Genomic DNA, 26225 nt, shown 5'->3' with positions numbered 1-26225 from the left:
CTCCAGTCTCTCATGCCAGTAAGTCTGGTCTTTTTTTGTGAGTTAGAATTTTGTTCTACATTTTCTCCAGCTCTATTCGGGACCCTCTATTGTGACCCCTGTCAGAGCAGTCAGTGGTGGTAGCTGGGCACAATCTAGTTGTACCAGACTCAGTCTGGTGGAGGCCGTGGTAGATGTGGTCCACTAGTCCTTTGGACTAATCTTTCCCTTGTATCTTCAGTTTTTCCATTCTCCCTTGCTCCGAAGGGGTGAGACCAGTGGAGTATCTTAGATGGCCCCTCACAGGCTTTTAAGATCCCAGACACTACTCACCAAAGTAGAATGTAGAACATTTTCTTTATAAACTATGTTACGCCACTTGAGCTAGATGTTGCCCAAGACCATGGTCTCCACAGCCCTCAGCACAGCAGTTCAGCCCCTGAGAGAGTTTAGATGTGTCTGTGGAGGTTCCATGACCTTGCTTCGGGCGAGTTGTGCTGGTTTCCCCAGTGTTCTATACTGGCTTACCCTTCACCAAAGTTACCACTTACCTGTTGTCTATTTAGTGTTTTTCCAACATATAGATGTTTTTTTAATGGAGCACTGTATTCATGGATAATATCTTTTGTTTTGTGTGCCAATCTGGTGTTTTCTAAAAGGTGACCTGGGGTTGCTTTGGTTTAAGGTTTTAGGAGTATCTCAGAGTGATAGTTCCAGGGAGCCCTCTAGTATTAACTGGCCCTGTATTTCTGGACTTTCTAAGAATTTGAGTTCTGTTCCGTGTTTTTCTCCCGTTCTATCAGGGTCCATCTAACGTGGCCCTGATCAGAATGGTCGGTAGTGGTATCTGGGCACCATCTAGATCTTCTGGTCCCTGGGTAGATGAGGCCATGGCTCGTGTAGGCTATTAGCTCTGTAGACTAATTTCTTGTCTGAGACTCTGGTTTGCTTCTTTCTCTTGTCTGGGTCCTTTTTGTGTTACCTTTGTGCAGTTCCTCTTTCCCTCCCTGCCACCAGTGCCCTGAGTGTAAGCTGGTGCGCTTTTGTCCGCCTGATGGCTCTTTCTGCATTACAGATGAGGCCCAGTGCCTGGACATCCCAGGCCCCTTGGTGTCCCTGGCCACCACACTGGGCCTCAGCTCCGTGCCTCCTTCACTGCCCAGCCTGTCGCTCTCAGTTCTCTTAGATGTGGCTAACGCATGTCCCTCATTTCAGGTATTCTGTGTGGTCTCCCTAGACGTGCCTGACTTGGCACCCCTGTTCAAGGGTTCGGAGATACAACCTTTGTCACGTCAGTGGCCAGCACTCCCCACCTCTTAGCAGGTGTCTACCACAGGCGACCCAGGAATGGTTGTGGTGCGGTCAGTTGCTCCGTGACCTGAATGAGCCATCCCGTTTTCCTACAAAGAGAAAACTATTCTATGGGGTGCCGGGGGCTGTGCAGCAGTGTACACAGGCTGACTCATTGCAGCAGTGCAGCCCCAAAATGCAAACACTTATACTAGAAAGGATTGGTTCAGGCCTTTAAAAATCACATGCATTCATTTCTTGGGTTGATGTTTCATGGAGAGGGACAGCAAGAACGTTGTTGTTGCCGTTGAGTCAGCTGCGGCCCATGCCAACCTCATGTATGACGGAGTGTAATGCTGCTTGGTCTTGCACTATCTTCACAGTCATTGGCATGTTTGAGCCAATTGTTTAGGTTATCGTGTTAATCCATCCCATGGAGGGTTTCCTTCCTTTCCTGATCCTCTACTTTACCAACCATGATGTCTTTTTGTAGTGATTGGTCCCTCCTGATGATGCATCTAAAGTAAGTAAGCTGAAGTCTCACCATCTGGCTTCTAAGGAGTATTCTGGTTGTATTTCTTCTAAGACTAGTTTGTTCTTCTGGCACTCCACGGTGTAGTCCATATTCTTAACCAGTACCACAGATCAAACACATCAGTTCTCCTTCTCACTTCCCATTTTCATTCTCCAGCTCTTGCATGCATAAAAAAAACAAAACCAAACCCAGTGCTGTCTAGTCGATTCCAACTCACAGCGACCCCGTAGGACAGAGTAGAACAGCCCCATAGAGTTTCCAAGGAGCGCCTGGTGGATTTGAACTGCCGACCCTTTGGTTAGCAGTTGTAGCACTTAACCACTATGCCACCAGGAGTGATTAAAAAGACCATGGCTGGGTCAGGCACGCCTTAGTCATCAGGGTGACATCTTTGCTTTTTAACACTTTAAAGAGGTCTCGTGCAGCAGATTTGTAAGAATGAAGAAGGAGAAAAGAGAGGGAAGAGAGAGCAGAGAGAGAGGCAACTCAGTCTTCTGAGGGCGGGCTTACACCTGTGGGCCCCTGCCCTGCTTCCGCATCCCCAAGCACCCTGTCATAGCGACACTTGGATGCAGTCTTGGGGGGACATACCTGGCAAGCCTGCCTTCTCCCTGTTGCTCCTCATATCCCACCTCTCCCAGCACTGTGAGCAAACCATGAGACACGTGCATCTTGTTGTCATCTTTTTAAGGGAGAGGAAGGCAGGAACTTTTGTGGGTGCTGGATCTTCAGAGCCTGAGTCTGCGGACCCTGGCTGTGCGTGTGTGCTGTTGAGAGGTCAGGCTGCACTTGGCAGTGGCCCCTTGGCAGGCTGGGTCAGAATTAGGAGTTGAGGTACATGCTCCAGACTGGCTTAGCACTCTGTTGGGTGGGCACAAATGGCCTTGGATGCTTGTTGGCTGCTTCCCTGCACCCCTGGGACATTCCATCCACCTGCAAGTGTAACCCCCTCTCTGCTGGGGCCCCATGTCTGTGTGCTGCTGCTGCCTCTGAACCCTGAACCCTCTTGGCCTTCTTCCTGCATCTCAGGCCTAACGTGCCCAAGGTGACCCCTCAATCAGCACCCCTGGAGTCTGCTCCCTGAAGAAAGGCTGAGGCAGAGCGAGTAGGCAGTAGAGACCCAGCCCTCAGCGCCCAGCACCACTCAGAGATGGTTCTGTCTGGAATGGAGGAACTGAGGCTGGGACGCTTTGTCCTCAGACCAGGGAGGGGGCCAGCTTCCCCAGGCGTCCTCGTCTCTCGACATGGCTCAGGCCTCCTATCATCAGTCAGGTCACCTGGATGCTGGCCCAACACACTCCCCCTCGCACCCCTATTGTTATTAGCTGCAGTCGAGTCAGAGATGACTCATGGTGGCCCCAGGCACAAACAGAACAAAATGCTGCCCAGTCCTGCGCCATCTTTAGGATTGTTGGTCTGCTCGAGACTGTTGTTGTAGCCACTGTGTATTTTGAGTGCCTTCCAACCTAGGGGGCTCATCTTCCAGCACTGTATGAGATAATATTCCTTTCCCCTCATGCTTCCCCCCAAATCCACCCTGGATCCCTAGGACTACCCCAGAGGCCCTGTTAGCTCCTGTGTTTGTATGAAAGATGACAGCACACCCACATGGTCGGGAATCACAGCAGGTGGTATGCTGGTCTCCGGGAGGCCTTTCAGAAATGGGGGGGGCACATGAAAAGAAAGGCGTCAACACCTTCTCCTTGCGCCGGAACACTGGTCCACACATGGCACCATCTGTTTTCATCACGTGGTCACTCCATGGTGTGGCAGTTGAATCAGGCCCCTGCCAGATGGATACTTGGGCCATTGGCAGCTTTTTCCGCAGTACAAGTTTTGTGTTTGCTGCGTGTCCAGGGTGCTGTCGAGGAAGTGGAGTCTCCGGGTCATGGGCCTCCTGTGTTTGGCTTTGCTGGGTGCTGACACGCTCTGGGGCTCGAGGAGCTGAGGGTCACAAGGCCCCCTCCACATTCAAACACCCTGCAGTGCCTTGTCCTCACCGTGGCTACAAGGGTGGCATCTGAGGCCCCCTCTCTCCTCCCTTCCCCATACACATGGCTAGGTGTGAATTCGACACCCCTGTCCTGTGTAGTCTGCCTGTGTAGTACCCCCTGCTGGGCCCCTCCCCTCCAGCTCCTCACCTGGTTTGCACTGTCTGCCCTAAGCACACCTCTACAGAGGTCTCTTAGCTGTGCAGGGTTGACTGGCTGCCTGGGTTCCAGTGGTGCTGTGCTGTCTCCTTGGGGTGTCCCTCGTGTGCTTCTATCTGGGGACCATCTTCCTGCCCCTGCCACCCTTACTGCAGACTTAGCAGGGAGAGAGCTGATCTCACGCTGGGCATCCAGTCTCAGTATTTGCTGAGGGAGCTGGTGAGCGAGGGAGGACACTGAGGGCTGCAGGCAGAGGTCAAGGCACTCGCGGCAGGTGTATATGGAGGGTTGGCCCAGGCCAGATGGGGAAGGTGGATCTGTGGGGTGTCTTGGCGGCACTCACCTGGGCCCCGATGGCATGATCTCAGACGTGCCTCCTTTTCCCAATCTCTTGTAAACCCACACCACTCCTTCCTAGGAATTGCAGAATGATCTGGACCGGGAGACGAGCAGTCTGCAGGAGCTGGAGGCTCAGAAGCAGGACGCTCAGGATCGCCTGGACGAGATGGACCAGCAGAAGGCCAAGCTCCGTGACATGCTGAGCGACGTGCGGCAGAAGTGCCAGGACGAGACACAGATGGTGAGCCGCGTGCTGGGGTGCCTGGCAGTCGGGGGTGTCCCTCAGGCCTCAGCACTCATGGCACCTTGAGACAGACATGAGACAGCCTGTTAGCCTTTGTGGTTTGTTTATTTTTGTGCTTTAGGTGACAGTTTATGGAGTACTTTAGTTTCTCGTTCAACAATTAATACACAAATTGTTTTGCGACGTTGGTTGCAAACCCCGTGATGTGTCAACAGTCTTTCCTTCTCTATCCTGGGTTCCCTGTTTCTATTCGTCCAGTTTTCCTGTCCCTTCCTGCCTTCTCGTCTTTGCTTTTTTGGGTAGGCGTTGCCCGTTTGGTCTTGTACACTTGATTGAGCTATGAAGCATTTTCCTCAGGTGTGTTACTGTTTTATAGACCTGTCAGATCTTTGGCTGAAGGGTGAAATTTGGGAGTGATTTCGGTTCTGAGTTAAAAGGGCGTCGGGGGGCCATATCCCTGAAGTTCCTCTAATCTCCGTCAGACCAATCAGACTGGTCTTATTTTGTGAATTTGAATTTTGTTCTACATCATTTTTCTCCTGCTGTATCTGGGACCCTTTATTGTGATTGCTTTTTTTTTTTAATATTATGTTTAAGGTGAAAGTTTACACAGTAAATTAGGTTCCCACTTAACAGTATCTACACAAGTTATTCAGTAATGTTGGTTACATTTTTCATAACGTGTTGTCATTCTCATTCATCCCATTCTGGCTGTACCATTTCCAGTACTATACTCTAGTTTCCCTGCCCCCTTACCTTTTCGTCTTTGTTTTAGAGTCATTTTTGACCATTCGGTCTTCAGTAGATGGTTTTTTAAAGGAGCTCATTACTCATGGGTGATAGTCTTTATTTTATGAGTCAATCTGTTATTTAGCTAAAAGACAACCTCATGGGATAATTTTGGTTTAAGAGTGTCTCAGGGCGATAGTCTCAGGGAGCCCTGTAGTCTCAGTCAGTCCATTAAGTCTGGACTTTTTAGGAATTTGAATTCTGTTCCACATTTTTTTTCCTGCTCTGTCAGGATACATCTATGTGGCCCTCATCATTGGTAGCCAGGCACTGTCTAGCTTGTCTGGATTCAGGGTAGATGAGGCTGTGGTTTGTGTAGACTACTTTCTTCTCTGAGTCTTTGGTTTCCTTTTTTCTCTTTTGTTCCAAATGAGTAGAGACCAATTTGTATCTTAGATGGCTGCTCACGAGCTTTTAAGACCTCAAACACTACTTAACATGTTGTCATGTAGAACTTACGCTTTCTGAACTGTATTTTGCCAGTTGACTGTGTTGACCCGTAAGACTATGACCCTAAGCCTTTAAACCCAGAAAACCAATCTCATGAAGTGTTTGATTATGTCTAAGAAGTATTTGTAACTGTGTCTCCTGTGGGTTCATTATGTATACGAATATGCGTGCATATACATGCATACCTGTCGGCTTTTATGTTGTTGTTAGCTGCCACTGAGTCAGTTCTGACTCAGGGCGACCCCCTGTACAACCAAATGAAATGTTGCCAGGTCCTGCGCCATGTTGACGATCATTGGTGTGCTTGAGTCCTTGGTTGTAGCCACAGTGGATTGGCCACTGGGTCTTGGATCAGAGAAAAAAAAATAGGTATAAAGGACATTTTGGGGACATATGAATCTAGACTATGTATAGATAATAATAATGTATTGATGATAAACTTATTAAGTTTGATCATTTCTCTATGGTCATAAAAGAGAATGTGCTCATTTTTGGGAAATACATAGTGAAGTATTTGAGTGTAAAGGGACATTATGGCTGCAGCTTATCCTCAAGTGTTTCACCTTACCTCAAATGTACAACAGAACAAAACATTGCCATCTTCACGATCATTGGTATGCTCAAGTCCGTAGTTGTGGCTGTTGTGTATTTTGAGTGCCTTCCAACCTAAGGGGGCCCATCTTCCAGCACTGTATCAGACAGATGTTCTGTTATGGTCCATAGGGTTTTCATTGGCTAATTTTTAGAAGTAGATCACCATGCCTTTCTTCCTGGTCTGTCTTAATCTGGAAGCTCCAACAAAACCTGTCCACAGTAGGTGAACCTGCTGGTATATGACATACTGGCGGCATAGCTTCCAGCATCGTAGCAACACACAAGTCACCACAGTATGACACACTGACAGATGAGTGGTGGCTGCCTTTAATAGAGTTGCTTAAAATACCACTTGGGAGAACATCAAAGCATTTTGCAGACTGATCTCATCTTCCCTACCTGTGTGTCTAGAGACCAGGCCGTATAAGTGAGGAGGTGGGTCTGGGGTGGGTTATAGCCCTGCAGACACCCTACCACGTTGGGGCACTGCCACCCTGCACCTCACTCCCATCCACTGCCGCCTGCACAGCACGCTGGAAACCAGGGGACTGTGGTGTCCATGAACTTTAAAATCCTTTAGGTCTTGTGCAGCACATTCAGCCCCACAGGACACGGGCAGATGGCCACCCTGGTTCCGGGTCAGGCCCTGCTCCTTCTAGAACCATCAGTGTCAATACGTTAGGCGAGGATGTCTGTCCGTCTACCCACTCCTTTGTTCCAGGTGCAGGATGGGGCTTTGTTGTCCACCAGGAGCTCAGGCTTTGTGCTTGGTCTTCCATTCCCCAGCTCAACTCATTCTGAGTGCGTGGGCGGAGACTTCTTCCTCTGAGCCATGTTTCACCTTGGCGCGCGGCCCCCCTGCAATCCTATTTCAGATTTCGTCACTGAAGATGCAGATCCAGTCGCAGGAGTCAGACCTGCGGTCCCAGGAGGACGACCTGAACCGGGCCAAGGCTGAACTGGGCCGCCTGCAGCAGGAGGAGGCACAGCTGGAGCAGAGCATCCAGGCCGGGCGTGCCCAGCTCGAGACCATCCTTAAGTCCCTTGCGTCCACGCAGGATGAGATCAACCAGGTACCGGCGGGTGGGTCCCCTGTGAGTGCCCCGTGTTTGGGCGGGCGGCAGGCCAGGGATCAGCTTGGTGTGCACATGGTTGCTGGGATGTTGGGCTTGCCGCCTGCGTGTAGCAAAGACTCCCTCAGAGACTGTTACCCGGAGGTAGACCCCCTCAGAGACTGTTAGGCCTACCCAGTGTGCCGCACCTCAGACTGACCTCAGTTTTGCCTCCACCTTCCCTCCACTCTGGGCTGAGATCATCGAGTGCAGGTGGGGGCCTCAGGGAATTCAGTCAAGGGCTCCTGGGGAGAGCTTGGGTCTTGGGGTGCCCTCTCTAGTCTGGGGCTTGTACAAGGAGGGGACAGGACGAGGGGAGGTGTTCCGACCCTTTCCTAGGTCTGGTTGAAGGACAGATGTCAGCCAAGGGCAATGAGTCCTGTGCCAGGCATTGAGGGGCTACCTTGTAACCAGCATCACCCCACGTGGGCTCTCCATCCCTGCCACGTGGGGCCCCATCTTGCCACATGGGTCCCCATCCCCCGCTCTGCAGGTCCCCCATCCACCCCATGTGGGGCCCCCATCCACCCCATGTGGGGCCTCCATCCCCCAGTACAAAGGCCTCGTAGCCTGCATGGTTTCCAGCCGCATATGGCCTTTCCACATCTAACCTGTGGAGTGGGTGTGGCACTGCCCTCGGCAGACACCTTTCCTGACTGAGCTGATCTCTCAGCTCTAGGATTTACAGCCAAAGGCTGATCCCAAACATGTCCCACTCATTCCTTCAAAGGAGATTTAATTCTCTGAGTTATGCTCTGTTAATTCGTATCTGCAGGATTACTTTTCTTTTCCTTCCCACCCCTGAGTTTGTAAAATTCAGGTAGGAGCCCAGACATAAGTATATACTGCTAATCATAATAAGAATAATAATAATAGACCAGGAAAAACTACTTGCTGTTGAGTCCATTTCAACTCCTGGCGCCCCTGCCTGTGTCAGAGTAGAACTGTGTTCCGTAGGGTTTTCAGTGGCTCAGTTTTCAGAAATAGACTGCCAGGCTTTTCTTCCAAGGCACCCCTGGGTAGGCTCGAACATCTAACCTTTCAGTCAGCAGCCGATTGCATTCACCATTTGCACCACCCAGGTACTCCAAATGAGGTAACCACAACTCCATCAGAAAGGAGGACTGCTGAATAGCATTTTGAACAGATCGTTGACCTGGATTTGTCTGTTCAGAATCAACACGTTTGAAGGTCCCTGAGTGGCGCAAACAGTTTGCACTTGACTACTAATGTAAAGGTTGGCAGTTTGAACCCATCCCCTCGGCTCTGCAGAAGGAAGGCCTGGCGATCTGCTTCTCTAAAGATTACAGCCAAGAAAACCCTGTGGAGCCCAGCTGTCTGTAACCATGGGATGGGATCTCCTAAGTCACGGATCACCAGCAGAATCAACACACGTGTCTGCACATGGGCCCTCCCTCCCCAGGGCTGCTGATGCAGGGCAGCCTGGTGGTTGGCAAGAAGAGTCTTCTCTGGTTTTGAGCTCTTGGTCTCACTCCTGCCTGCCCTAGACCCCATGAGCGGCCTGGGGCTGAGTCTGAGGGGAAGCATTGTCCTGCCCGACACAGCCCCAGCTCACATGTGACATGGAGGTGTTTCTGTTACACAGGCGAGAAGCAAGCTCTCCCAGCTGCATGAAAGCCAGCAGGATGCCCGCCGCGGCCTTCCCCCAAGTGATGAGGTCCTCAATGGGGTGCCCAGCCTCACCGACCTGACCGAGCAGGGCGGCTTCGGAGCCACGGTGCAGGTCGAGTAGCTGCGTCGTGCCCTTGGAGTGGCCTCTTTTGGTCACCCCCAGCCCTGGACTTGTAAACGGGCCGCTCTGCATCTGTGCAAGGGGAGGGGGCTTCCAGTTACTGCTGCTGCTTTGTGTTCCCCCATGGGCCTGTTCCCAGTGGGTGTGACTGGGCTCATCAGGGCCCAGAGCGAAGGACAGGCTGGAGCCCCTGTCACCTCATCCATGCAGGAGCATCTGAACAAGCTGACCCCCCAAATTCAGGGGGCTTCTCCAAATTGAAAAGAATCAGATCCATATCTGCACACATTGTGAAACCCCAGGGTCTACTCATTTGGGGGATTGGGAGGAATGTGCGTGTGTGTAGGTATAGTGCTTGACGTGTGTGCACATGTACCTATATGTGGGGGTCAGTGTTCACATGCGTGTGTGAGTGCATATGTGTATGTGTGTTTCCAGAAGAACACCTTGAAAATCAAACATATAAAGACAAAGAAAAACGACAGTCGTCCCTCACTAGGTTTTGCTGTCTCAGCTACGAACCAGCTTCTCCAGAAACTCGGGCCACGTTTAAAACCTCCTCCCACCCTTTCACACCTCGTGACCAGGGTGCGAGTCCAGGCCTGGGGCCGTCAGCCTCCTCACTGTCTGTGGACTCTCGTGCCCTTAACGTCTAGATACATTACCTCTTCTGCCAGGCCACCCGAGCCAGGAAGGGGTGCGCGGTTTCCACTTCATCTGGTGGGTAAGAGCATTGTGGGGGCTGTCCAGGGAGTGGGTCACACATGATCCATCTTGATGTTCCCAGGGCTTCTGCCACTCCTCGATCTTCCTGGTCCCCTGTGAGCCCCCTCCTCCTGTCCTGGCCCAGCCTCTGGGCTCCTTTCCTCCCTCACCACACTCCAACTTGGCCCCTCGTGCCCATTTCTTAAGACGTTTCTCTTCTTGTCACCAAGTTACTCTGTCTGGAGGACCTAAGGGGAAACATGCCTTCCCCGAATCACTGCAGAGCCACTGTGGACACTGCCTCTGCCTTGCCTCTTGGCTGACCTGGCCGTGCTGCAGCCCTGTCACCCACACGTCTCTTTCCCTGTGGGGTATGAATGGGGCCTTTCTCATGTGCTCTTGGGCCTGTCATCAGCTTTATTGTTCCCTTTTTTCTTTCTTTTTTTGATGACGAGGTTTCATTCTCTGTGACTTTCACAAGCTGGGCTATCCCATTTTCTTCCTGGCTACGCTCAGTGTGCGTGTCAGCTTCAAGCAGGGCTCTCACCTTCTCCGTCTGCCTCTCCTTGCACACAGCTCTCAGCTCGCCCTGTTCACCCTGGTTCAGGAAACGGCACACTCTAAAATGCCCTCCTCACAGGTTGTATAAGATGGGCTCCTTGGGTGCACGTTGGCAGTGATGGGGCAGTTTGCAAGTGGCCAGTGATTTTCCATGGATTTTGACCTTCCTTGTTATTTTTGTTTATCTTTTAAGTAGAGCAAAGTTTACATGATAGTAAATTAATCTTGGGATGTGGACATCAGAGATGTTACGTATAAACCTGCTATCAGTGTCTGAAAGAAAAACTATTTATCTCATTGTACAAATACAGATTTTAAAGCATCTTTTGGTTTGTTTCTATTTCTTAATAAGCACTCGGAGGAGGGGTTTTTGTTTTCTCCTGAACATTTCCAGACTGCTCCTCAGGAGAGAGGGTTCTCCAAGTTCTCTTTGGGGAATGGTGGCAGAGAGTAGCTTAACGAGAGGTGTATCTAGAACTTTCTGAGTTACTAAGTTTATCCTGTCTAGCATCAAGTTTGTACAATGTTAGTTTGCCCAAGTTACAGAGCCCTCAGGCATCTCTTTTTACCTGCCTGAGAATAGGACTAGCTTTCCCACTTTGGGAAACCATGTGGCTAGAAGTTCCAGGTGTCAGAGACACAGGATTCTTAAGGCCTTACTTATTTCTTGTCTCTCCTCGGATTATGAGGAGATTGGCCTCTTACCCTTGGAGACAGATCCAACCAGCCCGTCTGGTGAGATACCAGACCACAGCTACTCCCTGTGTGCCAGAGTAGAACTGTGCTCCGTAGGGGTTTTGATGGCTGACTTTTCAGAAGTAGATCGCCAGGGCTTTCTTCCAAGGCACCTCTGGGTGGACTTGACTCTTCAGCCTTTAGGTTAGCAACCCAGCATGTTCACCATTTGCACCACACAGGGGCTCCGTGGAGTGGAGAGAAGGTCTTCAGTCAGCACAGACCCAAGCCTCATTGAGAACTGGCCCCGGAAGATGGCCACCCACCAGTTGCATGCACCAGTGCCAACTGTTACGTTGGAATCTTCCTGGCTGGTTGTTAAACCCTTGATAACTTGAAATCACCTATAGCGGGAGCGTTTACACCACAGGAGCTTGACAGAAGCTACAGATGGGGGTGTTCTCTTTCACAGCCCACCGCTGCCCAGCACCCCTCGTAGGGGAAGGCACGTCCCAGAAGTGCCAGCGCCCTCCTAGCGCTGCCTCATTCCTCAGAACCTGACTGGTTGCTGATTTTGTGATCCAAGATATCTTCCCTCTACAGTGGGACGTGTCATCCTTCCCTAGGGGTGGCTGCAGCACTCAGGTCTCATGGGCTGGGAGATGGGTCAGTTCTTGGAGATGGTCAGTGGATGGTGGGGTTTGTGGCATCTTTGTAACCCGGGGAAATCTAGTTTTCTAGATTTCTGAGTCAATGAAATGAAGTTGAAGCCACACAAACCCCGCCATTATTGTCTTCAGCCTGTCCTTTGAAGGAGAATATGTGGTGGCTGCCTCAAGTGGACAGTCACTCCTGAGAATCATGGCAGAACTGACTCTTGGTTCAGGTCCTGGCGGTCTAGGCACTGGACTCTGGGCTGGAAGCCCCAGAACCGCAGTGTCTCTCCTGCCGTGTGACCTGTCCACCATCACTTGGCAGGTTTCCAAGCGATGATTGAAAACATTTTATAAAAACCTCACACTTACAATTAAATGCCAATTGAGAGCTAAATAGAAGCTTCCCGCCTGTGGCCAGGCTGCCATTCTTAACACACTGTTTCTTCCCAGCCTTCCGTCTCCCTGTCTCCTCCTCCTGGAACAAATACCCCTGCCCCCAGTGGTGCAGTGGAAGGGACATGCTTCCCACCCTGGCCTCCTCGCCCCCTTAGGTTAGGGCTTTTCTGCCAGGGTTTGGCCGTGCCAACAAGCAGCATGGCTCACTAGGAGGGCGTGTCCATCCATGTCCATTAGTGCCACAGAATACGCCCTCTGTGGCAGGGGCGGTGCCTACAGGCACCTCTTACTTGCCAAGTCTGACTTGGTTTCCCCACCATGGGAAGCCTTGTGTGGCTGGAGGCTCCAGATACTCTCCCCCAGGTAAGAAAACACAGTTCACTCTTCACCAGAGGGCAGAGGGTGTCAGCTCATTCTCCCAAAACAGGCTGAAGGTGCCTCCAGGGCCCAGACCTTGCAGCCCACCACAGGCTGGCGCCTCGTCAGGAGACTCCATGGGGCCTCCGCTGTCACTGCCCTGCCCTTTTGCCAGTGGATCCACAGATACCCCAGCTTGTTTTAATATCTTGGGTTTGTCCATCACAGTAACAAATGATTTGCTAGCCATGTGGGTGAACCATCTTGCCAAGTCTAGCGAGGCACCTCCACATTCTGATATCACAGTGACATCTATGTGCGTGCCCGGTTGTTTCTTCACCAACCAGAGCCCGCTCTGTTCCCCTTCTGTGGATGGCACAAACCAAGCCCCTTCAGGTGGTTTTTTTTGAAACAATTTTTATTGTGCTTTAAGTGAAAGTTTACAAGTCCAGTCAGTCTCTCACACAAAAACCCATATACACCTTGCTACACACTCAGAATTCCTCTCGCCCTAATGAGACAGCCGGCTCTCTCCCTCCACTCTCTTTTCATGTCCATTTCGCCAGCTTCTAACCCCCTCCACCCTCTCATATCCCCTCCAGGCAGGAGATGCCAACATAGTCTCAAGTGTCCATCAGGTGGTTTTATACTCTAAAAATGCGCTCTTAAGCAAATATTTTTTCATCTGGTCCAAATACGCTTGCTTGTTCCTAGAGATAAGCACCTTTTTCTTTGCGTGTTTGAGGCCCCGGATTCAGGCCCTGGCATCTCTACTTTGTACTTTTGGAAACCCTGGCAGCATAGTGGTTAAGAGCTACGGCAGCTAACCAAAAGGTCAGCAGTTCAAATCCACCAGGTGCTCCTTGGAAACTGTATGGGACGGTTCTGTTCTGTCCTATAGGCTCACTGTGAGTTGGAATCAACTTGACAGCAACGAGTTTTTTCTTGAACATAAAGTGTTGTAAATGCTCGAGTAGTTCCACCCGTGTACGTGCTTGTTTCCCTGTAGATTGCATACAGCTGGCACATCTCTTGGCCTTGAAACTGCGTTTTTATTTAAAATGCCCACCTAGGTATTTCTTGGAGAAAAAGGTGCTCAAGGGTGGTCTCACATTTGCAAGCAAGGCCTGTGTTGATGTTTGAGTGGCTCTTCACATTTTATCTGGGACACTTGCAGACACGTCTTCTGTTCATTTAATGGTTTTAATTACCTGTTTTAGAATAGCCTTAGATTTACAGAAAAGTTGCAAAGATGATGCAGAGGGTTCCCATCTACCCCAGACCCCATCTCCCCTGTTGTTATTATCATCTTACATCATATGGCACATTTGTCACAGCTAACAGACCAGCCTCCATACCTGGCTATGAACTAAAGCACATACTTGGTGACCCGATGATTTTAAAAACCCTTTTAGAGTCACCCACCACCTAAAGGGGGAGTGCGAGTTAGACATGGAGCTCTGTATTTTGACCACTTTAAATTTGAACTAATAAAATCCCTATCTTGTCTCTCCACAAAATTATAGGATGATCCTTTCAAAAATAAAGCCTTGTTATTTAGTAACAACACCCAAGACTTACACCCGGACCCCTTCCAAGCTGAAGACCCTTTCAAATCTGATCCGTTCAAAGGAGCTGATCCCTTCAAAGGTATGTCCGCCAACACTAAACTTCTTGCCACGAGATTGTTCCTTTTATCTAAATTAAAAAAAAATTTTTTTGTTTTTAATTCTGGTGAAAAATACAACAAAACACACCATTTCAACAGTTTCTGCGCGTGCAATTCAGTGACGCTGATGACATTCTTCACATCCCACAGCCATTCTCGCTATCCTTTTCCATATCGTTTCACCACTGTTAACCTAAACTCAACGCTCCTGAGCAAGAGCTCCTTTCCTTTCCCCTTCCCTCCCACCCTGGTAACCGGTGTACGTTTTCCTGTTCTAGACATCCCATGTAAGTGAGATTACGCAGTACTCATCCCTTTGTAACTGGCGGATCTCCCTCAGCATAACGTTTTCAGGCTCCGCCATGCTGTGGCGCACGGCGGGACGCCATCTCTCTTTGGAGCTACATGATATTCTGTTGTGTGTACGGGCTATGCTGTGTTCGTCAGTCTACCTGTTGATGGACATTTCAGTGCTTTCCACCTTCTGGCTGTCGTGAAGTGCTGCAGCGAACATTGTTTGCGCTCCTGCCTTCACTCCCGGGTAGATAGATACCTAGGATTGGAACTGCTGGGTCACGTGGTAGCTCTACGTTCAGCTTTTTGAGGAATGGCCAACGTGTTCCCCACAGCGGCTGCACCATTTGGCCGTTTCTTTTATGCCATTCTGAGTGGCTTAGCGATAGAGAAGGTAGGGACACCCTAATCTGAAATGGAGGGGGCTGGGTTCTTTTGAGTCTGATTAATCTTTGAGTTCCTTGCCTCAGCCTGTTAACTGGTGAGCTGTGGCCTTGAGTGAGACACCCAGTCAGAGGGCGGCTCAGTCAGGCCCCTCAAACTCTGCCTGCTGCACTTCCCAGCTTGTCTGCAGGAGAGTGAAGCCCTCAGTGCTCCCCGCACAGAGCTGATAATCATCTGCACTAAGGTGGAGGGTGGCAAGTGGAGGGTGTAGATGGAGAGCAGCAGGAGGAGGGCCACGTGCAGGTTGAAGGTAGAAGGTTGAGGGCCGTGTACAGGTGGAGGGTGGAAGGTGGAAGGCCACGTGCAGGTGGAGGGTAGAAGGTGCAGGGCCGTGTACAGGTGGAGGGTAGGAAGTGGAGGCCATGTGTGGGTGGAGGGCGGAAGGTGGAGGGGTGTGTACAGATGGAAGGTAGCTGCTGGTGGGCTGTGTACAGGTGGAGAGCCATGGGAGGATGGAGGGTGGAAGCCATGTATAGGTAAGCTACTTCACCTGTTCTACCTCTGTAGAGCTAAGCATTTCTCTCCTCTATAACCTTTTTTTTTTTTTTTATAACCTAGGTGACCCTTTCCAGAATGACCCTTTTGCAGAACAGCAGACTGCTTCAACAGGTAAAAGAAATGTTTTATGGACTAGTCCTCAGAATGTCCCATCCCTAGCTAAAGTCAAAGAAAACAGACAACCACCTTCCAGCTTCCTCTGCTAGGTTTCCTAGTACATGGTGGTAGGGAGTTAAGTTTCCAAAGGAACCTGGAAATGACATCTTCTCTCCTTTTTACAGTTTTGTGCCCCTTCTCGACAATTTTCCAGCATGTCAAGAAGCTAAACTACAAAAGCATCTCCCACTAGTGAGGTGATTTTGTGGACATGCCTATGACAACTTGGTCACTGGGGTCAGAGACACCCCTGGCGTTTGTATCGGTGTTCTGTGCGGTCCCTATACACAAGGGACTTCTGTCCACAGACCCCAGGAAAGTCAGGGTGCACACTGGGAATTTTCGCCCCCTTTGCGAGCAAGCCTGGTCTCTCGTTTGCTTCTGGTGCCTTCTCTTCTCCCACCCTCCATGCCCATGCCCTGTCTGAGTGCTGGAGCAGAACACAGCATGGGTACCATGTTGAGATCACACTGTTTATTTTTACTGTATTTTAAATCAGCTTTATCAAGAGGCATAATTTGTACACAGCAAAATCCACCAATTTTGAGTATAATTAGGTGCCTTTCGACAAAGTGGGGAGTCACGTAAGATGTACAACAGCCCATCACCCCAAAAGGCCCCCTTTTGCCCCTTTTTTATCTTTCCTGCCCTTGCCCCAGCAACCACTGATCTGCGCTCTGTCTCTGTAGTTTTACCTTTTCTAGAATGTCCTATACCTAGCATCAGACAGACGTGTTCTTCTGGGCCTGGGTTCTTTCCCTGAGCATGTTGTCGTTTTCAGTTGTGGTCAGGTCAATTCCAACTCATGGCAACCCCACGTGTTACAGAGTAGAACTACTCCATGGTATTTTCTCGGCTGTAATCTTAACGAAGGAGTCCCTAGGTGGCGCACATGGTTAAACCCTGAACTACTAGACAAAAGGTTGATGGTTCAGACTCACCCAGAGGGGCCTCGGAAGAAAAGCCTGACCACCTGCTTCTTTAAGGTCACAGCCTTGAAAACCCTAATGGAGCAGTTCTACTCTGCGCATATGGGGTTACCATGAGTCAGAATCAACTTGATGGCAACTAACAGTAGCAACGACCGTCTTAACAGAAGCAGATTGGCCAGGCTTTCTTTCTGAGTACCACTGGGTAGATTCAAACCGTTAACCTTTAAGTTAGTAGTTACATAAACTGTGCCACTTGGACCCTTCCCCAAGCACAGTGTTGTTTATTCATGGGATATTTTTCCTTCACTTACTAGATCCATTTGGAGGGGACCCCTTCAAAGAAAGTGACCCATTCCGTGGATCTGCCACTGATGACTTCTTCAAGAAGCAGACGAAGAATGACCCATTTACCTCAGACCCTTTCACGAAAAACCCCTCCTTGCCTTCCAAGGTGAGTGTTTCTGGGCAGGACCAGGTGATACTGCATGTTCATTCGTATGCATGAAAACTACCCTTCCCTTCAGCACTCCCCCCTAGAAGGAGCCGCTGACTGAGTCTTTCCTAATCGTCCTGTCAGTGTGAGGAACACAGGTGGTGCGTGTGCCCACTGAGCCGGTCTCCAGGTGCTGGTCACAGACCTCATACTTGGATGGGGAGGGGCGGTCATGCTAGGAGTTGCCTCCAAGGTTCTCAGCCCATGAACCAGGTGTCTCAGCAGTGACCCAGGGGCCCCATGTCGGGGTGAGAAGTTCCCCTGCATACTGCTGATACCTGTCTCCCTTTCCATCCCATCATTACTCAAGCTTAGTCCCACCTTTATGGTTTCTCTGCCTCAAGTCTTCGACCCCGTTACTGCTCTGTGTCCCAACAAAAACAACTACTCCCACCCCCCTCCCACACACACAGGCAGAACCCCGCCCCCATGATCTTTCAGCAACTGTCTAGCACTTGGGGGCAGGTCCCTGTTGCCTGCAGGAGAAAGTCCAAACTCTCGGCCTGGCAACTTCATCCAGATGTTTTGTGTTTATTTGTCAGTTGGCCTTGAGTTGGCTCTGACTTATGGCCAACTTAGGTACAACGGAACAAAACGTTGTCGTGTCCTGTGCCATTTTCATGACTCTTGACATGTTTGAGTCCATTGTTTGAGCTGTTGTGTCAGTCCATCTCATTGAGGGTTTCCCTTGTTTTCACTGTCTCCTTTATCAACCATGATACCCGTTTTTAGCAATTGGTTCTACTTGACGATGTGTCCACAGTAAGTGAGCCAAAGTCTCGCCATCCTCACTTCTAAGGAGCATTCTGGTTATGTTTCTTTTAAGATTGATTTGTTTGTTCTTCTGACAATGTTCTTTGCCATCACCATAGTTAGAATGCATAACTTCTTCCTTGGTCTTTCTTTTTCATTCTCCATATCCGGCGATGGACAAGACCATGGCTTGAGTCAGGCACACCTTAGTCCTTATAGTGACATCTTTGCTTATGAAAACTTGAAAGATGTCTTTTGTGGGAGATTTGCCCAGTACACTACATCATTTAATTTCTTGGCTTTCATTCCCTTGGGTGCTGGTTGTTGATCCAAGGAGAATGAAATCCTTGACAATAGTCATTTTCACCCAGATACTTCTAATTAACTAGAGCCAACTAGGAGGGTCCTTCCTGACAGGCCATAGCATGTAGTGTGTGTGGCATACATGAGCAATATCAGTCTGTGATAGGCCATGTGTTCTGAACGATGTCAGGCACAACTGACTTTGTTAAATTTGTGTCAGACAGGATTTAAAACCAAAGGGGGCTTGACCATGGTGTCTTCTGCAGGGACTTGTCCACCCTGATAACATGTCCAAAGTATGTGAGATGAAGTCTTGCCTTCCTCACTTCTAATGAGCATCTGATTGTACTTCTTCCAAGACAGATTTGTTCAATATTCTTCGCCAACACCATAATTCAAATGAGTCAGTTATATATATCAGTATATGTTCAATATATGACAATACCATAATCCAGAGGCATCAGTTCTTCTTTGGCCTTCCTTATTCATTGTCCAGCTTTTGCATGCATATGGGGCGATTGAGCATACCATGGTTTGGGTCAGGTGCACCTCAGTCTTCAAAGTGACATTTTTGGTTTTTAAACTTCAAGGAGCTCTTTTGCAGTAGATTTTCCCAATGTAATACGTTGTTTGATTGCTTGACTACTGCTTCCACTGGTGTTAATTGTGAATCCAAGTAAAATGAAATCCTTGACAACTTCAGTCTTTCCTCTGTTTATCAGATGTTGCTTATTGGTCCAGTTGCGAGGATTTTTGTTTTCTTTATGTTCATAGAGATGTAATCCGTACTGAACTCTGTAGTCCTTGATCTCCATCAGTAAGTGCAAGACCATATTTTCCAGCTGCTGATCCTTCTTTGTTTCCAACTTTCACATTCCAATCACTAGTAATTATCAGTGCATCTTGATTGAGTATTTGATCAATTTCAGACTGTAGAAGCTGATGAAAATCTTCAGTTTATCTTTGGCATTAGTGATTTGTACATAGATTTGAATAATAGTCGTATTAGCTAGTCTTCCTTGTAGACTTATGGGTATTATTCTATCATTGACAGCATTGTATTTCAGGATAGCTCTTGAAATGTTCTTTTTGATGATGAATGTGACATCATTCCTCTTTGATTTGTTATTCCCAGCATAGTGGACCATATTGTTGTCTTATTCCAAATGGCCAATACCAGACTATTTCAGCTCATTAATGCCTGGGATATTTTTATTTTTATTGTGCTTTAGATGAAGGTTTACAGAACAAACTAGTTTCTCATTAAACAGTTAGTACACATATTGTTTTATGAGATTGGTTAACTACCCACGACATGTCAGCACTCTCCCATCTCAACCTCGGGTTCCCTATTACCAGCTTAATGCCTAGGATATTGGTCTTCAAGTGTTTCATTTAATTTTTGACGACTTCAGTTTTCCTTGATTCATACTTCATACATTCCACGTTCTGATTATTAATGAATGTTTGCAGCTGTTTCTTCTCATTTTGAGTCATGTCACATCAGCAGATGAAGGTCCATCCATGTCATTAAGGTTGACTCTACTTTAAGGAGGCAGCTCTTCCGCAGTTGTATTTTGAGTGCCTTCCAACCTGATGGGCTCATCTTCCAGTACTATATCAGACAGTGTTCTGCTGCTATTCATAAGCTTTTCACTATCTAACTTTTTCAGAAGTAGAGTGCCAGGTCCTTCTTCCTAGTCTGTCTTAGTATGGAAGCTCAGCTGAGACCTGTCCACCATGGATGACCCTCCTGGTATTTGAAATACCAGTAACATAGCTTCCAGCATCACGGCAACATGTAAGCCACCACAGTACAACAAACTGACAGATGAGTTATGCTTACTCTTTGCATAATATATCTTTTTTCATCCATTTACTTTTAATCTGCTCGAGTCTTTATATTTGAAGTATGTCTTTTGTAGATAGCATAGAGTGGGGGCTTGCTCTTTTATCCAGTCGGGAGAAGCTTATATTGGGGGCTTACTTTTTTATCCAATCTGGAAATCTCTGCTTTTTAAATAGAGTGTCTAATTCATTGAACATTTAATGTAATTACTGATATAGTTGGATTTAAGTCTACTATTATTGCTTTCACTTTTTCACTTGTTTTTGTTGTTGTTCCTCCATTGTATCAATTGGCTTTTTTACTATGCCTCTTTACATTGTTTTTAGAGGATGCCGTAACCTATTAACCAGTTGTAATCGAATTGACCCCAACTCATGGTGACCCCACGTGTTTCAGAGAAGCACTGTGCTCCATGAAGTTTCCAGTGGCTGATTTTTCAGAGTTAGATTGTCAGGCCTTTCTTCCAAGGCAGCTCTAAATGGACTCATACCTCCAACTTTTCAGTTAGCACCTAAGCCATTAAGTTAACTGTTGGCACAACTCAGAGACTCCAGAGAATGATGTAGGGATTACCATATACTTTCTTTTCATAGACTACTTGGAGTTAATATTGTATCACTTCATGTAAAATGTAGACACCTTCCAACCATATAGGTCTATTTATCCACCCCCACCCCAGCATTTTTTGTGTGTTATAGCTGTTATATGAATTACATCCACATACATTATCCCAAAAACCCATTGCTGTCAAGTCGATTCCGACTCATAGTGACCCTATAGGACAGGGTAGAACTCCCCCATAGGGTTTCCAAGGAGTGGCTGGTAGATTTGAACTGCTGACCTTTTGGTTAGCAGCTGAGCTCTTAACCATTGTGCCACCAAAGCTCCATAGGACAGTGTTATAATTTTTGCCTTGATCCATTGTATGTATGTATTTTAAAGAAATTAAGAGGAAAATGTAGTCTGTTTTTACCCAAGTATTTGTTATCTCAGTGTTCTTCATTCCTTTCTGAATTCTGCTTTTTCCCCATTATCATTTTCCTTCAACCTGAAGAACCTCCTTTAGCATTTTTTATAGTACACGTCTACTTTGTCATCATTCTTGGAGGATATTTTTGCTGGGTATTCTGAGTTGAAAGCTTTTTTCTTTCAGCTCTTTTAGGAATGTTCCACTTTCTTCTGGCACCTATTGTCTTTGATGAAAAGTTATCAGTATTTTGAATACTTGTTCTTCCTGTATATAATGTGTCACTCTTCTCTAGTTGCTTTCAAGATCCTCTATTTTTGGTTTTCAGTAGTTTTACTATGAAGTGTGTGGGTGTGGTTTTCATTGTATTTATGCTGCTTGGGGTTTGCTAAGCTTCTTGAATATATACATCTATGTCTTTCTCTGAATTTGATCAGTTTTCGGCCATTATTTCTGCAGATTTTTTTTCTGCCCTGTTCTCTCTGTTCCCTCTTTCTGAGATTCCTGTTACACTTACCTTAGACCTGCTGATATTGTCCCATAGGTCCCTGAGGCTCTATTTATTTTCTTTTCACTTTTTTTTTTCCTCCTTCAGATTGGACAGTTTCTATTGCTCTGTCTTCAAATTCACTTACTTTTTCCTCTGTTGCCTGCATTTTGCTGTTTAGTAAAAAAAAACAAAAACAAACCAAACCTGTTGCCATCGAGTCGATTCCGACTCATAGCGACCCTGTAGGACATTGTAGAACTGCCCCATAGAATTTCCAAGGAGTGCCTGGTGGATTTGAACTGCCAACCTTTCGTTAGCAGCTGTAGCACTGAACCACTACACACCGGGGTTTCCGCTGTTTAGTTAACCCAGCAAAATTTCTGTTCTAAATATTAACATTTTCAATTCTAGAATCTCCATTTGCCTCTTTTTTATAGGTTTGATTTTTCTGCCAAGATCTCCTGTTTTTTCTTTTGTTATAAGTGTGTTTTCCTTTGTCTCATTGAGCATAATTATGATTACTGCTTTAAAGTCCTTATCTAAAAATTCCAACCCCTGGGTGATCTTGGGATTGACTCCGTTGCTGTTGTGTGCCATTAAGTGGATTCTAACCAGTAGTGACCCTGTGTGACAGAGTAGAACTGCCCCACAGGGTTTTTGTATGGTGTAATCTTTACAGGAGGCGATTACTAAGTCTTTTCTCCCATGGAGCTGCTGGTGGGTTCCATCTACCAACATTTTGGTTAATAGCCAAGTGCTTAACCATCGCTCCACCAGGGCTTCTTTTTTCCTTGATAAAGGGCCACATTTTCTGGTTCTTTGTATGTTGAGTAATCTGGAGATTTATCCTGTGCGTTATGAGTGCTGTGTTGTGAGGACGAGACTGATCTGTTATATTCCTCCATAGAGTATTGATGTTTTTGTTTGAGCTGGTCATGAAGTTAGGCTTTCACTGCAGGCTCTCTCACCTGCGGTAGGCAGAAATTCAGATCTTGGTTGAGGTCTTTCAGCCTTAGCTGGCAAAGCTGCTTTGAGTTTTCCCGTGCACTTGTGGCTCAGGAGTCAGCCAGAGATTTTGGCTGGAATGGAATTCAGGGCTCTCATCTCTGCCTCTCTCCTTTCTGATGCCCTCTGTCGTGCCCATGGCCATGGCTGTCCTGATGCTCCTTCCTCTGGCTTCAGGCCAGAAAGACAGAACATGTCCTCCTGGAGTTGTAGCCACCCCGCACCGCGCTGCAGCTGCTGTCTGCCCTCAGATTGTAGCTGCCAGAATAGAAAACTCGTCTCGCACTGGTCTATTCAGCCAAGTCCCAATTCTCCTCCAGTATCTCCCTGCTGTGGTTCGCTTTCTGAGCCTTGAGGTGGCTGCTTTTGTATTTTGTCCAGAATGTGTAGGTTTTACTTGCAGGAGAGTTGGTCTGTGAGGAGTTTACTATGCCATACTGAGAGCAGAACTCCAGGCTTAATTTATTCCACGTTCTTCTCCCCACAGCTTGGCCCTGGGTGTGCATGACAGGAGACGTGTGTGGTTAAATGAATGGGTGGTGGACAAATGAACTGCTTCTCACTCTCTTTTCTCTCCTTTCCCTCAGCTCGACCCCTTTGAGTCCAGTGATCCTTTCTCATCCTCCAGTGTCTCCTCAAAAGGATCAGGTGAGCCTGACGGTTATTTTTCTTCCTGACTCTTCAATGGGCAGTGGAGGAGTCCACCCAGTTAGTGCTTCCCTTTCGAAACCTAGTGTATCTTCAGTGCTCATGTCATCAGTCAGCGATTCTCATGCCCTTGCCCAAGATAGTGGGGCCAAAATGAGTATTGTATCCGCTGCTCATCTTCCTGAGCAAGAGCCGGCATCCTTCTGGAAAGGAACTTGGCAGTGAGAATTCAGTAATAACTCTGATGTTGTCGGCTACTATTTACTCATTCCTCTTTCTAAATCGTTGGCTTGTGTCTTTGGGTTTTTTTCCTGAAAGAACCCAAAGTTCAGTCGAGGGTGCTGATTTGTGTGGTGGGTGCTGTGTGTGAAGGAGCCTCATCTTACAGGATAAGACATACAGAGGGGGTCATGTGAGTGGACCACCACTGCCTTTTGGGAGCTGCCTGGCCTGGCAGCCTGTACTCCAGGTCAGTGGCCCGCTGGCTCTCCTAGAGCTGCCTGTCCTGGCAGGAAGGCATCTCATGCAGATGGGTAGACCATGAGTGGGGATGGAGGAGGGGCCTTGTTGAGGCCCCCCACAGGGCAGGGGCTTTGTTGAGGACCTCCATGGGCCTCGTTGAGGATCCCCATGGCTGGGACCTTGATGAGGCCCTCCATGGGGCAGGGGCCTTGTTCAGGACCTCCATGGGTCTCGTTGAGGATCCCCATGGCTGGGACCTTGGTGAGAACCTCCACTCACATGCATGTCTCTAGCATATCAGTGCGACCTTTCTGAATGGCCCGAGTCAGGCTGGCAAGTACTAGGAGGTGACATCCCCCCAACCCTGGAAGGCATGTCCTATTGAAGACCTGTAACTCTGACTCTGTTGGTGCCACTTGCAGATCCCTTTGGAACCTTAGACCCTTTTGGAAGTGGGTCCTTCAACAGTGCTGAGGGCTTTGCCGACTTCAGCCAGATGTCCAAGGTAAAGCCCCCACTGTGCCCCTGGCTCTGCCAGTATCCTTTATCATGGTGTGGGCTGCCCAGTGCCACTGTCTATATCACATATGTGTGTATGTCACTTATATACCTGTGTCACTTCTGTACTTTCCGGCACCTTCATCCTGCGATTGTGACAGAGAGGACAAGGCCTGGCAAGCTGTTTCCTTTCCTCTGAGAGAAGGAGCCAGAGCCAGGATTCCTCCGTGTGAGGTGTGGCCAGGCCCTGGATGAAGGCCCCTTGGCTCCTCTGGCAGCTCCACAGGTGCCCGATGGCCATCCAGCCTGGGCGATGCAGCTGCTGGTGTGGCTGAGACAGCCCCAGGGTGGGGCGGGGAGCACTGGGCACAGACATCCAGGGGTCTGGGCAGTGGGCCTGCAGGTGTGAGCATGCGTCTAGGGAAAGTGACCAAGGCGGGCGTGTCTGGAGCTCTGTGTGAGGTGTTGGCAGGCCTGAGAGGGGTGTGGAGAGAGGAGTGTGGAGGAGGTGAAATGTGCTGTTCCGGAAGGAGACCAGCCATGGGGCGACATTTGGCCGGACAGTATCTGCGTGGACATAATTATGTGTATGCCGCCTGTGGTGCTGCCCCCAGTGTGCTGTCGCTTTACCGAGGGGCTTGAGGGGGGCATAGTCTGAGAGCTAAGTCTTCACTGCAGCAGGAAGCCCATCAGTGGGTCATGTTCAACACAGACAAATCGAGAGATAGCAGCAGAAGCCTGTGATTTATGAGGCAAATTCCAGAGGAAACTGCTAGAAAGTTGGAAATGGTATCTATGGTATGTGGGGATGGGGGTGAGTGAGGGTCAGCTCTCTTTCGGTGTGACTTTCAGTAGTCTTTGGTTTTAGTGATCGATCAGTGTTTCTATGATGAAAATAAAGGTCCGTCCCCTGCCCCCTCGGCCTCTGGCCACGTTCTTGGTCCTCCACTTACCTCTGCCCCTTCTCATATAGCCCCTGGGCAGTGGGGGGGGGGGTCCCATGCGCAGGTGAAGGGCTTCTGCGGTCACTCAGCAGAGGGGGAGCCCTGTTCTCCTCGTTGACTCCAGCGATCCCTACCACATGCCTGCCTGCCCTCCTGGAGCCTGCCTCCTGGTGGAAAGGGGCTACACAAGCCCAACTTCTGTGTACAGCACTGTGGGAGCCATGTGAGCCCCTCCCCCGTGTCCCACAGACCTGCACCTCACCTCATGCCTGTTACACTTGGTGTCTTTGAGGGGAGTGAGCACGGCCCTTGAGTGGGTGCCCCCCAAAGCACTGCCTACCCCCCTGCCCCAGCTCCATCCTCATTCTCTTAGGAATCCCCTAGTCGAGTGGGTAGAAACTGCCCCCTGAAATCAGAAAACTAATTGGGGCTGGTGTGTGACTTGGGCTCCTGCCACAAGGTGGCAGCAGTCTCTTGGGAAGGGGCTCAGGGGTGTCCTGAGCTGTCAGGGCCCTCTCCTGGGCACAGAGGTGGGGGCTACAGAGACTCCACGTCCCCCTTACTGTCTACAGAGGAAGCATGGGCCCACGTGGCTGGAGCCAGACAAGGCTGAGAGCCAAGTGAGGACCCCTGTTTCTAGACGAGTTTGAATGGAGTGGATATCTCTGAGGGCCTTGCAGGTAGCCAGTCTGGGGACTCTCAGTTCTGGACCATGGGAATGGCCCTTCCAGACCCTTCCAGGCCTGGCATTCCCCATAGCTGCTGAGACCACCTGGGAAGATGGTCAGAGCCCAGCTGCTCCTGGTGTCCTGCCCATCTCTCCCTGAAATCCATTTCCTCCTTCCAGCCCTGGCCCTCTCCCTGGTCCTCAGCCCACTTCTTGTCCACGGTGGTAGGCCAGGCCTGTGCTGGACAGCGCCAGGGAACATGTGTGCCTGAACTGCCTTGTTGTGTCCTGCGTTCCTTTGCCCCTGATCTCACGACGCTCACATGCCTGGTAGTGGCCTTCCCGCATAGTGCCTTATTTTTGCCTGTGGGTTTTCTCTGTTTTTCAAGAACAACATCGTGGGTATAAATAAAATGCTGAAGGAAGCGAAAGTAAGGTGGCGAGAAGGTGGCTTTTTTTGGTTGTTTTTTTACCTCACTAGCTCTCCCCCATCAGAGTGGGTGGGGAGGTGGGGGTGGGGAGGCAGTGCCGAGGGAGCCTGCCCTTGCTCTAGGACCCTCTGCTTGGT

The 26225-nt window shown here is 49.0% G+C and overlaps 1 protein-coding gene across 12 annotated transcripts in view; it reads left to right on the top strand.

Annotated features, from left to right (window-relative positions):
• Nucleotides 1-26225, top strand: part of EPS15L1 (epidermal growth factor receptor pathway substrate 15 like 1) — a 108695-nt gene that overhangs the window by 56684 nt on the left and 25786 nt on the right. For all 12 annotated transcript variants that reach the window (XR_010321253.1, XM_064280906.1, XM_064280912.1 and 9 more), the window contains 8 exons: nt 4373-4534; nt 7246-7443; nt 9089-9226; nt 14112-14235; nt 15551-15601; nt 16893-17029; nt 23026-23086; nt 23971-24053. Coding sequence is in view for 11 of the 12 variants with exons in the window: in XM_064280906.1 (XP_064136976.1) it covers nt 4373-4534; nt 7246-7443; nt 9089-9226; nt 14112-14235; nt 15551-15601; nt 16893-17029; nt 23026-23086; nt 23971-24053 (954 nt within the window). In the remaining variant the exon portion in view is untranslated. The remainder of the gene's footprint in view (nt 1-4372; nt 4535-7245; nt 7444-9088; nt 9227-14111; nt 14236-15550; nt 15602-16892; nt 17030-23025; nt 23087-23970; nt 24054-26225) is intronic.

Source organism: Loxodonta africana, chromosome 3 (genome assembly GCF_030014295.1).
Source record: "Loxodonta africana isolate mLoxAfr1 chromosome 3, mLoxAfr1.hap2, whole genome shotgun sequence".
NCBI classification, from domain to species: domain Eukaryota; kingdom Metazoa; phylum Chordata; class Mammalia; order Proboscidea; family Elephantidae; genus Loxodonta; species Loxodonta africana.
The sequence above is the reverse complement of the archived record's forward strand: the minus strand, read 5'-3'. Positions and strand labels throughout refer to the sequence as shown.